The sequence below is a fragment of the Camelus bactrianus genome, chromosome 1, assembly GCF_048773025.1.
Source record: "Camelus bactrianus isolate YW-2024 breed Bactrian camel chromosome 1, ASM4877302v1, whole genome shotgun sequence".
NCBI classification, from domain to species: domain Eukaryota; kingdom Metazoa; phylum Chordata; class Mammalia; order Artiodactyla; family Camelidae; genus Camelus; species Camelus bactrianus.
In genome coordinates this window covers 40,994,651-41,008,186 of record NC_133539.1, presented here as the reverse complement: position 1 = coordinate 41,008,186, position 13,536 = coordinate 40,994,651, and the positions used below count along the sequence as shown (strand labels likewise).

Here is a 13,536-nt window from a genome sequence, read left to right as displayed (position 1 = left end):
ATATTTATCCAGTACTTTTATTTTGCTGTTGAGGCTAACTCTCCTCTCTAAGAGAAGGTACAGCATTATTGCCAACATGACATTTTCTAATGAGTTTGGAAGAAAAGGGAATACTATTCCCATAGCAAAGCATAATTTTTGCATCTGTAGCATATTGGAAGGCTTAAGGAAAAAGATTGTTTTTGATTTGTATCTCCCAATTTTTCTACCATTGTTGGCCACCTTTTAAAGGAAGATATGCATAACTGTGACAAGATGTTCAAACTTGAGTTAGTTGATAAGCAATCTCTTTAGAAAATTGTGGATATAAAGTAAGTGTTTAAGATGATGCCAATAATTGCCTCTTCTGGTTAGGAAATAGTCCTTGTTCCAGAAAAACTGCAATGAAGTTAATACCATTATTCTAAAAGCTATGTTGAGAGGTGGCAGGACATAGCTATCTCTCACCAGAACACTAATTAGAACTGGACTGAAGTTTTTGAATTCCATTGTACTCTGAGCCTTAGCTTCATCATTTTTCAAATGGGGCTTAATAATTACCTTTGAGGTTTATTGTGAGGTTTAGAGGTCATGTTTGTGAGCATCTAACCCTTAGGTTCTCAATAAATAGGAACTTTTACTACTTCCAATCTGACAATAATTATTTTGTCTTACCTTGGTGACCTGAGGAATAATACTAGAGTGCAGGGAATATTAGAATGTAATTATAGAAAAGGTTAGCACAGAGTTTATAAGATTTTGGCTGGCATAACTTTTAAGTCACTTGCCAGTTTTCTCCATTCAGAATATGTAGCAAATGAAATGAGAAAATGTAATTTACAGTGTCTTATATTTGTAAGACCCCTTAAAGGTCGTCTAGTGTAAATTCCTTTTCAGTTAAAAAAATTCCTTTTACAAGCATCATCAATAAAAGTCGTCATCTTATAAGAGTGATGCTATCATGGTCACTACTTTTTAAAAAGTATTTTCTTTAAGTCCTATTTGATGGAAGAGTATTCCTTTAAGTTTGCTGCTTTAATATTTCCACCTGTTCATTCTAGGTCTGTTCTTTTAGGTGAAACAGCACAACTTTGGGATGAGAGCCTTTCATATATTTCCCTGCCTCCAGTTCTTGCTCCCTTGCAGCCCGTTTTCCACAACACAGCCAGAGTGATCTTTACAAAGTACAATTTGGGTCACACTTCCTCCCTTGGGCTCTGTGACCCTAAACTCACTTGATTGTTTTCTATTTCTCTGTTCTTTCTGTTAGTCATAAAGTAACTGTTGAGTGCCATCAGTGTGCCACAGATAAGTAGGTGAATAAGACAGGATCTTTCCCTGTGCTGCATATCAGTCTGTCATTAGCTCATCTTTTCATGTATCTAGATGTTGAAGCCTAGGTAATAACCTAAGGTTTCTGCCATTTTCTCTGCTGTTTCCTTTTTAAAAACTCTTTCCTAGGCAGCAAGAAAATCCCAGTCTGCATCAAAAATCCTAATCTGTTACCCCCTGCTCCACTCCAGTCCCACACTGGCTGGTTAGCTTGTTAAGGGGATAAGGATGACTTCTTAACTCAGGTATACTAAATGTGGCAAGTTTTAGCATTTGATCCTTCCTTAGTAATTTTTTATGCTCAGTCTACTAGTAATAAATAATAAAATTTGTTAGTAATTTTCTTTGCTCATTTTATTTTCAGTTCTGGATATTTAAAGGCCAAACAGTATATGGAAGAAGAAAACTATGATAAAATCATAAGTGAATGCTCAAAAGAAATAGATGCTCAAGGCAAATACATGGCAGAAGCATTATTACTACGAGCTACCTTCTACCTGCTTATTGGCAACGCCAACGCGGCCAAACCAGATTTAGATAAGGTCATCAGCTTGAAAGAAGCTAATGTGAAGGTACATTTAAAACTGTGTGTATGTGAATGTGAGAAAATTAGTAATAAAAATGAGACATTTATATATGTTTTGCCAAATTTTTGGCATTTCAGTTGCCATTCTCCAAAAGATTATTTTTGACTTGGAAGGAACTACAACTAGATGACAGAGTTGGTGCAGTCAAACTACAACAAGCATCAGTGATAGTTATCTTCACCTGGGAAAGGGTTTTTTTCCTGTAGCGTCTGGTTGCTTCAGGTTCCCCACATATCTTCTGCCTGCAGTATTGGCCTGTATTTAGGTAAGGGTAGGGGTGCTGTTATAGGTAATATATAGTAGTGCTGTTATAGGTAATATTGTAAATAATATGCGATATGCAGTACAAGGCTATAAAATGAATTTAATAAAAGGAACACATTTAATATATTCTGAAAGATTTTATGTTACATGAGGAAAAAACAGGTCCTAAAAAATATGATATAGAAATATATTGAAATATACCAAAAATTTTTTGCATTTGTATGGTTGGAACAGCTTTTCATTTTCTAAGTGTTCTTATGTGTATGTAGTTATTTTCATAATTAAGATTTGGTGGAGGGTCTGTTGAATTATATAAGCTTTCTACTCGGTGTAACAGAAGCAGAGTTTAGCCACCAATTGACTATATTCCTTACTAGTTAGTTAACATCTCTGGTTCCTCACTGAATTAAATGAACTCTGGTTTTGTTCACCTCCAAATGAATCATTCATGTATTTTATGGAAAATGAGTTTTTAAGCCCTAAGTATTTGTTAGCAAATTAACTTCTTTTAAACAAAAGTATTTAAGTATTTGTTGAAAGTTCCTTTCAAATTGGTGAGACTTTTGAGTTGAAGTTACCCTGGTAATAATTATCTTTATTTCCTGCTGATTTTCCTGCTGATTGAAAATATGTTATTACATGTTTTTGTTCTCATTGTGGGGCAGTCTTGTTTGTTTCATTGAAGAAGACATTTGTACATACTTTTGTCTTGAAAAAAATTTGGGGGAAGAATCCTGTTTCTTATTTCATGATCATGGCTTTTTGTTTTAATGCCAAATTGTAATGATGCCTGTCATATGCCACGTACAAAAATTAGCTCAAAATGGATCAGAGACCTAAACATAAGAGCCAAAACTATAAGACTTGCAGAAGAAAATATAGGAAGAAATCTTCAATACTTTAGATTAAGCAGTGTTTCCTTAGGTAGGACATCAAAAGCACACATGACCAAAAAAAAAAAAAGAAAGGAAAACACATTCCACAGAATGGGAGAAAATATTCACAAATCATAAATCAGATAAGGGGCTTGTATCCTGAATATATTAAAGAACTCTTCTTACAACTCAACAATAAAAAGTCAGCCTAATATAAAAATAGGCAAAGGATCTGAATTTCTCCAAAGAATATGTACAACTGGTCAATAAGAATATGAAAAGATGCTTAGCATCATTAGCCATTTGGAAATGTAAATCAAAGTCTCAATGATGTATCACTTTATACCCACTAGAATAGCTATAATCAGAAAATTGAACAATTAAAAGTATTGGTGTAGACGTGGAGAAATTGGAACTCTTATGCATTGCTGGTAAGACTATAAAATGGTAAAGTCTTTTTGGAAACTAGTCTGGGAATTCCTCAAAAGGTTGAACATAGAGTTACTGTGTGACCCAGCAATTCTTCTCCTAGGTATAATATACTCAAGAGAATTGAATACATAATGTCAATACAAAAAGCTTATACATGAGAGTTCATAGCAGCATTATTCATAATAGCCAAAACATAGAAGCAGCTCAAATGTTCATCACCTGATGAACAGATAAATAAAATGTGATATGTCTGTACAGTGGAATATTATTCAGCCATTTAAAATAATGACATACTGTTACATGCTACAAGATAGATGAACCTTGAAAACATTATGCTATGTGAGAGAAGTCAGACACAAAAAGACCTCATGATATACAATTCCATTTATATGAAATGTCTAGAATATACAAAACCATAGAAATAGTAAGTACATTGATGGTTTCCAGGGACTGAGGATTAGGAGAGAAATAGGCAGTGCCTGCTAATTTGTATGAGGTTTCTTTTGGGGGTGGTGAATATGTTCTAGAATTAGATAGTGGTAATGGTTACACAATCCTGAATATACTTAAAATGACTGGCTTATATACTTTTTAAGGGGTTTGCTTTATGGTATGTGAATTAAATCTCAACAAAGCTGTTATTTAAAAAAAACTAAATTAGAATACAAAGTAGTAGCAATGAATCTTGTCTTATTTTCGGCATATAGCTTCGAGCAAATGCTCTCATCAAAAGAGGCAGCATGTACATGCAGCAGCAGCAGCCTTTGCTGTCCACTCAGGATTTTAACATGGCTGCCGACATTGATCCTCAAAATGCAGATGTTTATCACCACCGAGGACAGGTAAATTAATTTTCTTATCAAGAATTCTGATCTTTGAATTGAGAAATTTGATGTCATTTTTGAGAATGTCGACGTTTTCTCATATCACTTCCAATAGCTGTGAACAAAGTATTACAGTGATTTACAGTTTGGGTTGGCATTTATTTAGTCCCATCTTGAACATTTGTCCTTATAATTTTGGTATTTCCATTAAAAAAAAAAGAGAGAGAGAGAGAGAAGAGGATGGCCATAAATGTTGGCTTGCCGGTTCAAGTTTGTTTTTCAGATGATTCTGGTTCATAGGTTTTCAATGAGTAAAACATTAAAAATGTAGTGAGCATTTTGAGTTAATGCTAGAATCAACAGAATGATTTTTGTAGGCTTCTTGCTGTAAGGAAGTATTAACCTGGACGATCCAGACAGTACCACAAAAATCTTCTGAATGGAGTTTTATAACATGCATATTTTCTTTTAGTAAAAATATGTAGTGAAGAAAACAGTTCCCAGTTTCAGCCTCATCTGGAGAAAACATGGCTTTATAATTTGCTTGTTTGACATGGCTTCTTGGAATGCATTAGAGTGGGAAGTATGGGCTAATCCATATAATGACAGAAAAGCTCAAGTTCTCTCTAACGGAGAATTTTACCTAATATTTCTGTCTGATGGGTCTTAAGAAGTGTTGCGAAAATCGTAAAATTCTTGATATTTTGATCCTTACTGGTAGTACCTTAAGATTAATTTGAAAGGTTATTATCTAATGTTTGATCTACTTTGAAGTTTTGAAGTACAGAGATATTTCATTTTCTAGAAGAGAAATCATTTAACAGTGATCAAAAATAGTAGGTTTATAGTGCTTTTTAAAAAACTAGACACTCGTTTTAAGTTTTAGAATCTTTCCTTTAAAATTAGAAGATCTTTCTAGTTCATTATTTCTAGAAACTAATTCAATATTGAATAATTTCATGCTTAGCATTATGCTGAGCTGTAATAAGAGACACGGGACATACTTAACTGGTATAGTTACTATTTTGAACTGCGTTTATTTATGTATTTCTTTTCCTTAGCTGAAAATACTGCTTGATCAAGTTGAAGAAGCAGTGGCAGATTTTGATGAATGTATTAGATTAAGACCTGAGTCTGCTCTGGCACAAGCTCAGAAATGTTTTGCATTGGTAGGTTCTCCTTTCTTTTGTATTTTCCTGAACGTCGGTATTTCCCATTGTTAACAAAAATGAGTATCTCATTGCCTTCAGAATCATCTGTTTTCCCCAAAGGATGACTAACAGGTAGAAAAATATGTCTGTTTAGGGAAATAGAAGTGTATATGCTACTTAAGGTACTGCTCCTCTATTTCTCTGGATGTTTTATTTAAGTTCATGTTGATAGGTGTTTGTCCCTGATTTTATGCCCCCCTAAACAGCACTGTTCTCCCTACTTCTCTATCATAAACCAGTACAGAGAACCACATAACTCATCTCTCATTTTGCATTTGTAGAGCTATTAATATTCAGAAACACAAAGCTGAAAATCAGGTAAAATAAGGCCATTTCTAATGAAATAATGAGATACTTCCAGTTAGCCCTATAGCTTGAGTCCTAAAAGAATTTCCCTCCTAAAGAAAGAAGTCAGGTCACAAACACATACATAGTATTGACGAAAAATGTTATTAGATGATGGAGCTTTATAACATTTTTAGTAAAGTGATAATAAATTATACTGGATTTAAAATTCCCTTCCTTATATGTAAAGCTAACTTCTGACAAGTTAGTCTGGCTTCTAGAGTACTGAGCACCTTGAAGTTGTAGCGTGGCAGTGAAGTGCTACTTGTACGTAGTCTTTGGATCCCTACTCCAGAGGTATTTCCGTGGAACCCTTTTAGATGCAGCAAATTATTTTAGCAGATTGCCAGCTTTTCTGGAAATATTTATGTAATTTTGTGTGACTTTTATAATAGGTTAACATTTCCTGAGCTTTTGAGTTCTTGATTTGACAGGCCTGTTTTGATTTTTTACACAGTATCGCCAGGCATATACGGGAAACAATTCTTCGCAAATCCAAGCAGCTATGAAAGGTTTTGAAGAGGTTATAAAGAAATTTCCAAGGTGTGCTGAAGGCTATGCATTATATGCCCAGGTAAGTGTCATTTTTCAAATTTTTTCAGTTTCCAGTCCGTTTTTAAAGAGCTGCATTCATATGTTGACTCTTAGGATAGAAATCAGAAAACAGTGCTTCCTTGGTTACAGCTTCTGTGGAAGCAGATGGCTTTGTTCTTGCTTTGTTTCTCCTGGTCCCCAGGATGGTCCTGAATCACCTTGAGAAGGCCTACTCTGTTATACAGTTTGAAAACCATGGCCCTAAACTCAACATGGGGAAGCTTAAATAGAGTATTTCCCTCATGTTTTCATTTGGATTGGATTTGCCAGTTTAAATTACCTTAGGAAAATGTACTATATGTAATTGGTGGGGAAAGTGTCCTTGGTAAGGGTTTTCTTTGTATTTGTTCACTATTCCTTTAAATGGTTAGAGAGTCTGTAACCACTCATTTTAATTTCTCTGTAATTTGTCTAAAATTCTTGAGGCTTTCCTTAGTTTAGGATTGAAGCTATGGGAAGTAGGATTTGAATTTGAATTATTTTCACTTTTTAATTGTAGTCTGGTCTTTGAAAACTTTAAGTCATCCATTGAAAATGATTAGCTTCTTCTAGCCACAGTTAGAGTTTTTCCTCTAACTAAATGATCTCTGAATGACTGTTTTATTTAAGTCTAAGTTGAAAGCTGCTTTTTGAGAAACCAGCCATCTCAAAACTCCATCTATATATTTTCTATCTTAATTTCTTTATGCTATCTTTAGTGAAGTTATAAGAAAAGTTCCATAGAGAAACTTTTTGAGGGCTTATTGAGAGGGACTTTGAAAAGATTGATTTCTGTTGGATCTGTTCTTTCAAAGGCCTACACATTACTACATTATTAGGGGTTGAAATTCTGAAGTATGAAGTACAACCCAGGAGTTCTTTAACCTCAGTTTGAAATCTCATCTATTCAGTCTTTGTTCATATAATTCCTAGACAGAATGACGATAATAGAAAGATGAAACGTTGGTTGCTGACTGCATGCTCAATTAATTAATTGTGAAAGCATGTACTATATAAAATTTTATAGAATGTATAGAAGTTGAAATAGGATAAATGCACATTATAATTGTATGATATTTGTATTGAGTAGGCCCACTTGGGTTTAGACTTTATATTTAATTAGGAACAAACCAGAAAGTGACAGCAGCATCCTCATCACTGAGATGAAATTCAGAAGGGCTTTTTTGGTGCAGATTTCTATAAGCAGCTGAAAGAGCAAAGGCCACTGACTAGCTTTCAAAGAAACCAATACCAGGAACAACTCTTTTGCAGAGGTTTCCTAATTGCACATTTCTCTGTTAATTGTGTTAACTTCAAAACAGGTTTTGCCTTACTTGAGCATCTTCTTACCAGTACTTAGCATTATTACAAGTCTGTTTACACTACAATGTCTAACCTTTGGTCCTGCTTCTGATGTGGTCTTCACTGTATATAGTAACTTTTTATTTATATATAGAGTTATATACAGTTATATAGCATAACCTTTTTCCTGAACTCAACCTTGAGCTTAGATGCTGGCAAACTCTCAGAGTTAAAGTTTGAACATGATCTGGAATCCACATAACCAAGCCTTCCATTTCTGCCATGGAATTTGCCTTAAAACAATTGATTGTAGCTGCTTTTTTTCCTTTTATCAGTCATTTTTAAGGAATGACTGATAACAGTTAGCATACATACCTGAACTTACCCTTCCAAGTGAGTATTGTCTTAAAGTAATTCCCTTAGGATGTTTTATGATAAACTATGAATAAATACATGAATGTACCTGTGAGAATCTGATATTAGAACTGGCACCAACACTGGGATTTTCTGTATTCTACAGTTTTTCTTAATCTCCTATTGAGAGGGCAGTTAAGATTTCATATTTATAACAATGCTATGTAAAACCCCAGTAATTAAGATGAAACTTTTTTCTTTTAATTGAAGTACAGTCAGTTATAGCATGTCAATTTCTGATGTACAGTACAATGTCCCAGTCATGCATATACATACACATATTGGTTTTTGTATTTTTTTATTAAAGGTTATTACAAGATATTGAATATAGTTCCCGATGCTATACAGAAGAAATTTTTTTAATCTATTTTTTTATATAGTGGCTAACGTTTGCAAATCTCAAACTCTCAAATTTACCCCTTCCCACCCCCTTTCCCCTGGTAACCATAAGATTGTTTACTATGTCTGCAAGTCTGTTTCTATTTATTTTGTAGATGAGTTCATTAACATTTTAAATAAGTTTATATCCCCAGAACATAATTTGGTAATGAATGGTTAAATGAAGTAAATTTTAGTAATTGATAAGCAATATACTTTTCACTGCTTAGGGTGACAGTTAACCTAAATTTAACTGAAGTATCTCTTCAAATAGGCATTAACAGATCAACAACAGTTTGGTAAAGCTGATGAAATGTATGATAAGTGTATTGATTTGGAACCAGATAATGCCACAACATATGTTCATAAAGGGTATGTATTTTTGTGGTTCTATTTGTTCCAGAAGAAACTAAATTTCTTGCATAGTAATAAGATGGATTTCTTTTGGTCATTGAGGAAGGGGACTGAGAGAGAGTATGATTGAGTTAATTGACAAATTTCTTAATGTTCTGGATGTTTCACTATTTTTTTTTGAAGTTTTACTTATGTTTCATTCTTATATAACAATTAGTAAATACGCTATTTCACTCTAGCTTAAGGATTTCAGTTCTGAACATCCTGTCAAGTGTTAGTTATATCAAAATAGAAAACGCGAGAAATAAGTTTTTCCTGTCCTAGTGTACTTGAATTATCATTTTAAAGCTTCATTTAAATTTATACAAAGTAAAACATTAAGCTATGCAAGGTAACTTAATATAGAGCCTAGACCATTGGATACTCTTCTCATAATAAGAAATTCAGACTACAAAACCAATATAAATTGAAAAAAAAAATTGATGCTGATTTTATATTGTTTTAGACTTTGTTTTTCCTTGTAAATTAAATTATAAATTCATTGAAGCAGAAATTGAGCCCTGCTTTTATTCCTGGTGATACTGGGCCATGGTCACATCTGAGTGCTGTTTTGCATTTGCAGTTTACTTCAACTTCAGTGGAAGCAAGATCTGGATAGAGGTTTGGAGCTTATCAGCAAGGCTATTGAAATTGACAATAAATGTGATTTTGCATATGAAACCATGGGAACTATTGAAGTACAAAGGTAACTTCTAGAGTCTGTCCTTAAGAAATTTAGGGCAGCTCCGCAGATATTTATTTTTTAATTTTCTCATTATAGATAAGTTATTGTCAATACTCATTAAATTTTTAAGTCTTAGTATGTTACGCCTTTGGGGGCAAGATTTCCTTGAAGCTATACAACTTTGACTTGTTTCATTTTTCCAATTTAAAAATCACACTTAAAAAAGTTGTTTAAATCACGTATATGCATTAGAAAGGGAAACTTGATCTTTTTCTAATACCTGTTTGTTCTTTCCTCTTGTCACTTGTATTATTTCCATTGGAGGGAGAAAAAAACATCCACAGTGTACTTACGCAGTAAGGGTAGCTAAGGATTGGCAGCCAGGGTGCCCGAAGATCTAGATCCTGCCACAGCCAAACTGCATCATCACCTCTGAGTGCAGAGTTTTCTTTAAAATCAAGGAGTTGGATAAGATTTTGTGCAGTTCTGACTTCCCCATAACTTCATGTCTTCTGTAAATGTTTGTTCAGAGTTGCATTTGAGCTCCATTAACAGAGGACAGCTGTTTATGCCATAGAATGTAGTGTAGTATACCATCTTGATACTGGTGTTGCCATCTGTTTGAGAACTCTAGGCCAGCTACTGAACTTCAGGTGTTTTCCAAATATTAGTTCAGTTGATCTAGTCTTTATAAAGTTTGAGGTTTTGTGATCCTCAATTTAATTAAAGAGTGTAGAAATCAGTGCCCAGACTGGTTGAGTTAATAGGGTTGCCTGGTGAGCCAGCAGTAGAAAGAGGATATAAACCCACATTTCACTGATGCCAAAGTAACTGATCTTGCCACCACCACTTATTAGGAACCAGTAGGAGTTGTCTTAATTACCTGTCATTCAGTCCCTCCTGAGTCTTCTCTCTCTCTGCTCCAGAGTAGGCAGAATATATATAGGCTGAGGAAAATTTTTGTGATTCTTTTGAACCATTCTATACTGTGACTTGCATGTAAATATTAAATTACTTCTTAACTGCCAGTTTGTTAATGTGAATTACATTATTGTACTAGAATAGGATAAGGTAGTAGTTCTTAATCTTTTGAGCAAAGCTGTGGATTTTTCCTAGAATATTGCACATACAAAAACTCTTTGCATTTAAGTTGTTCATAGAGCCTGGGTTAAGGACCCCTGATTTATGGAATTTGATGAATTTTGTTTGTGTGTTAATTGTACTCTAAGAAATCCATTCTAAATCCTGCCTTACAAATAGATAAATGAATGTGAATTAATGAAATTGCTGATTATCCTAGGATTTAGCAAATCTGCCTACTTAATAATGAACTTTAAAAGTTATTTTTTTTAAATTAATTTCTCTCGTCTCATTATTCTTATCTGTAAACAGAGACCACAAGTAGTATCACGTAAACCCGTGGTATTTGTAATAGTAGCTAACATTCATTCAGTGTTTTCTACGTGCTAGGGATTTTTCTGTTATAAAGAAGCATTTTATTAGAATCATAGTTGAAACTTAAAGGTCAGGCTCCATGTAGCATCACTTACAAACTTCTTTGCATTCTGTGAAGTGCTTGTTGAATCTGAAGTTTCAAATTTTTGTTCTTTTAGAGGAAACATGGAGAAAGCCATTGACATGTTCAACAAAGCTATTAACTTGGCCAAATCAGAAATGGAGATGGCTCATCTATACTCACTCTGTGATGCTGCCCATGCCCAGACAGAAGTTGCAAAGAAATATGGTTTAAAACCACCAACATTATAAAATATGGGGGAAGGAAAATGACCCTGTTTTTAGAAGTTTACCCCTCCTTCAACTGAACCCTAAAGACACTGTCAAGAACTGTGCTGAATGGTGGAACTTAGTATTTCCGTTTGTGCTGTTGTCATTCGTTACATCCGTTTCACGTTTAGGTGTTGTGGGAGTGGCTGTTGAAGGAAGTTTGCAGTGTTGCAGCTTTTATTCCCTGTGCAACAAAAGCTTAGAACCTGTTAAAGGGATGTTAAAAATAAAGTTGCAGAGTACAAATGATAATTGGCCATGCAAATAAAAACTTTGATTTGTTGATCTGGCTTTTTTTTTTTTTTTTTTTTTTTTTTTTTTTTTTTGAGGGGCGTGGGAGAGGATGATTATGTTCTGGATGATTTTGTCTGTGTGTGTGTATGAATATTTTACAGCATGTTTTAAAATTAACATGATAAGCGCTGTAAAATAGGATTCTTTTGGATTCGATTAATCTCTTTCAGTTGATTTTTTGGAAGAAAACAAAGCTTAAGTGGAGCTTTTGTTCTTATGGCAGCAAAATTAAGAGACCCTTTAAAACACCATCAGCATGTACAGTGCCTCTGATTCTGCAGAAAGTTAGACTCAGTGGCAACGCTTAAACCTTTTGACTCTCTTCAAGTCCAGTGGATGATGTACATCATGTTTAAAGTCCACAACAGCTGGTTTTCATACAGTCAACTATGCAGAAGTGAGATATTCTAACTGATACATGTGCTAGAAGACTATTAATGGGAAAGCACACCAGGCAAGAGGTAAGATGAAATGGAAATGTGTTTGTAATTGTCCACAGCTATTGTCTACCATAGGTACTACTATTTAATAGTGTACTTAAGGAAAAAAAATGCAGGTTGGTTGTGTATATAAAGATGAAGTAAGTGTGATTAAGTAATTAATTAGCTCAAAATTTCTAGTGAAGAAAATATGGCTAAAGGTTCAAAAAGAATGTAACTCTCAAAGCCAGAAGCATAGCATTTCCTAAATGCTTCTCAACTACAACTATGTGTACTTAAGGAATTTTGAGCCAGTATTTTCAAAAATGCTGAGGACATGTGGACTGCATTTTTATTTTGAGCTAACCTTGGTCTCAAGGGCCTGACTACCCATCTGGTTCTTCACTAGGGATACTGACAGCAGATTGTTCTGTTTGTTTTACCTTTACCTTACCCTCTTATTTAGAAATCACTTTATTATTTTTTTCCAGTTTCCACCTTTATAGACCATCCTTTTGTTTATATGCTGGATTTTTCTGGTGGGAGGAGAGGTTGTGTTCTTTAAGAGTCTTATTTTGAGATATTCAGGGCGGGGAGAGGTTTACTTAAGTTTAATAAAACAGCAAGCCTTCAATTGTATTTTTTGGAAATGAAATCTGGCTATAGTTTACATTGTCGGCAGTAAATGAGCATTTTTACCCCTCTTTAAAAGGGTGCTTTATCCTATTGAAACCAAAATATTTCATCTAAAATGCTATCTAGAAGTTATTAGAAATTACTCCCTTCCAAAGTCAGAGTCTGGAAATTTTTGAGGGGCCTCTAATTTGTGGGAGCAGTTAACATAATTTAAGATGGTTTGGATAACATAAAGTATGAGAGCTCTGCATTTGAGTTCTAAATTACGCACCTACTATAATAACCTCTGCATATAGAAGTGTTCTACATCTCTGACTCATCTCTGACTTAAAGTTTTTATTTGCATGGCTGTATTTACATTAACACTGATACTTATTTTCTTCTCTCTTCTCTCTTCCTACCCCTTGGGGTTGGGCAGAAAAACACACAAAGGAAACAGAAGCATGTGCCATACAATACTGTCATTCCAAATCCTCACGGATTATTGCCTGTTCTGAAAAATATTTGAAACTGCACTGAAAGCTGCATCTGTATCTTTTCTTTTGTAAATGACCTCACATGTAAATTCACCAAATAAATATTACATTCAAGCTTTTCTATCTATTCTTTAAATAGAAAGATAGACATTATGTTCATTTACCATAGTACTGGGTAAGTTCATTATCATTCTCTTGTGGGCTCATACTAACTTTGAAAATAGGAACATACTGGACATGTTTGTTAATATATGAAGCAATATAAGTTTGGGGTATGAAAGATGCAGTTTCCCATCCTTCCTACTGGGGAAACAAAGCTCTAAGAAGAGCTA

At 34.2% G+C, this 13,536-nt stretch overlaps 1 protein-coding gene and 1 long non-coding RNA gene across 2 annotated transcripts in view; both read left to right on the top strand.

Annotated features, from left to right (window-relative positions):
• Positions 1–11,662, top strand: part of TOMM70 (translocase of outer mitochondrial membrane 70) — a 31,257-nt gene extending 19,595 nt beyond the window's left edge. Inside the window, exons 6-12 of the mRNA XM_010966395.3 lie at positions 1,676–1,883; positions 4,177–4,311; positions 5,355–5,462; positions 6,307–6,423; positions 8,791–8,888; positions 9,493–9,615; positions 11,208–11,662. Of these exons, the coding sequence (XP_010964697.2) occupies positions 1,676–1,883; positions 4,177–4,311; positions 5,355–5,462; positions 6,307–6,423; positions 8,791–8,888; positions 9,493–9,615; positions 11,208–11,361 (943 nt within the window). The 3' untranslated portion in view covers positions 11,362–11,662. The remainder of the gene's footprint in view (positions 1–1,675; positions 1,884–4,176; positions 4,312–5,354; positions 5,463–6,306; positions 6,424–8,790; positions 8,889–9,492; positions 9,616–11,207) is intronic.
• Positions 11,663–11,712: 50 nt separating this feature from the next.
• Positions 11,713–13,318, top strand: LOC141577480 (uncharacterized). Its single transcript, XR_012506518.1, has 2 exons — positions 11,713–12,134; positions 13,147–13,318. It is a non-coding gene; the product is annotated as an uncharacterized LOC141577480 (long non-coding RNA).
• The last annotated feature ends 218 nt before the right edge of the window (positions 13,319–13,536 follow it).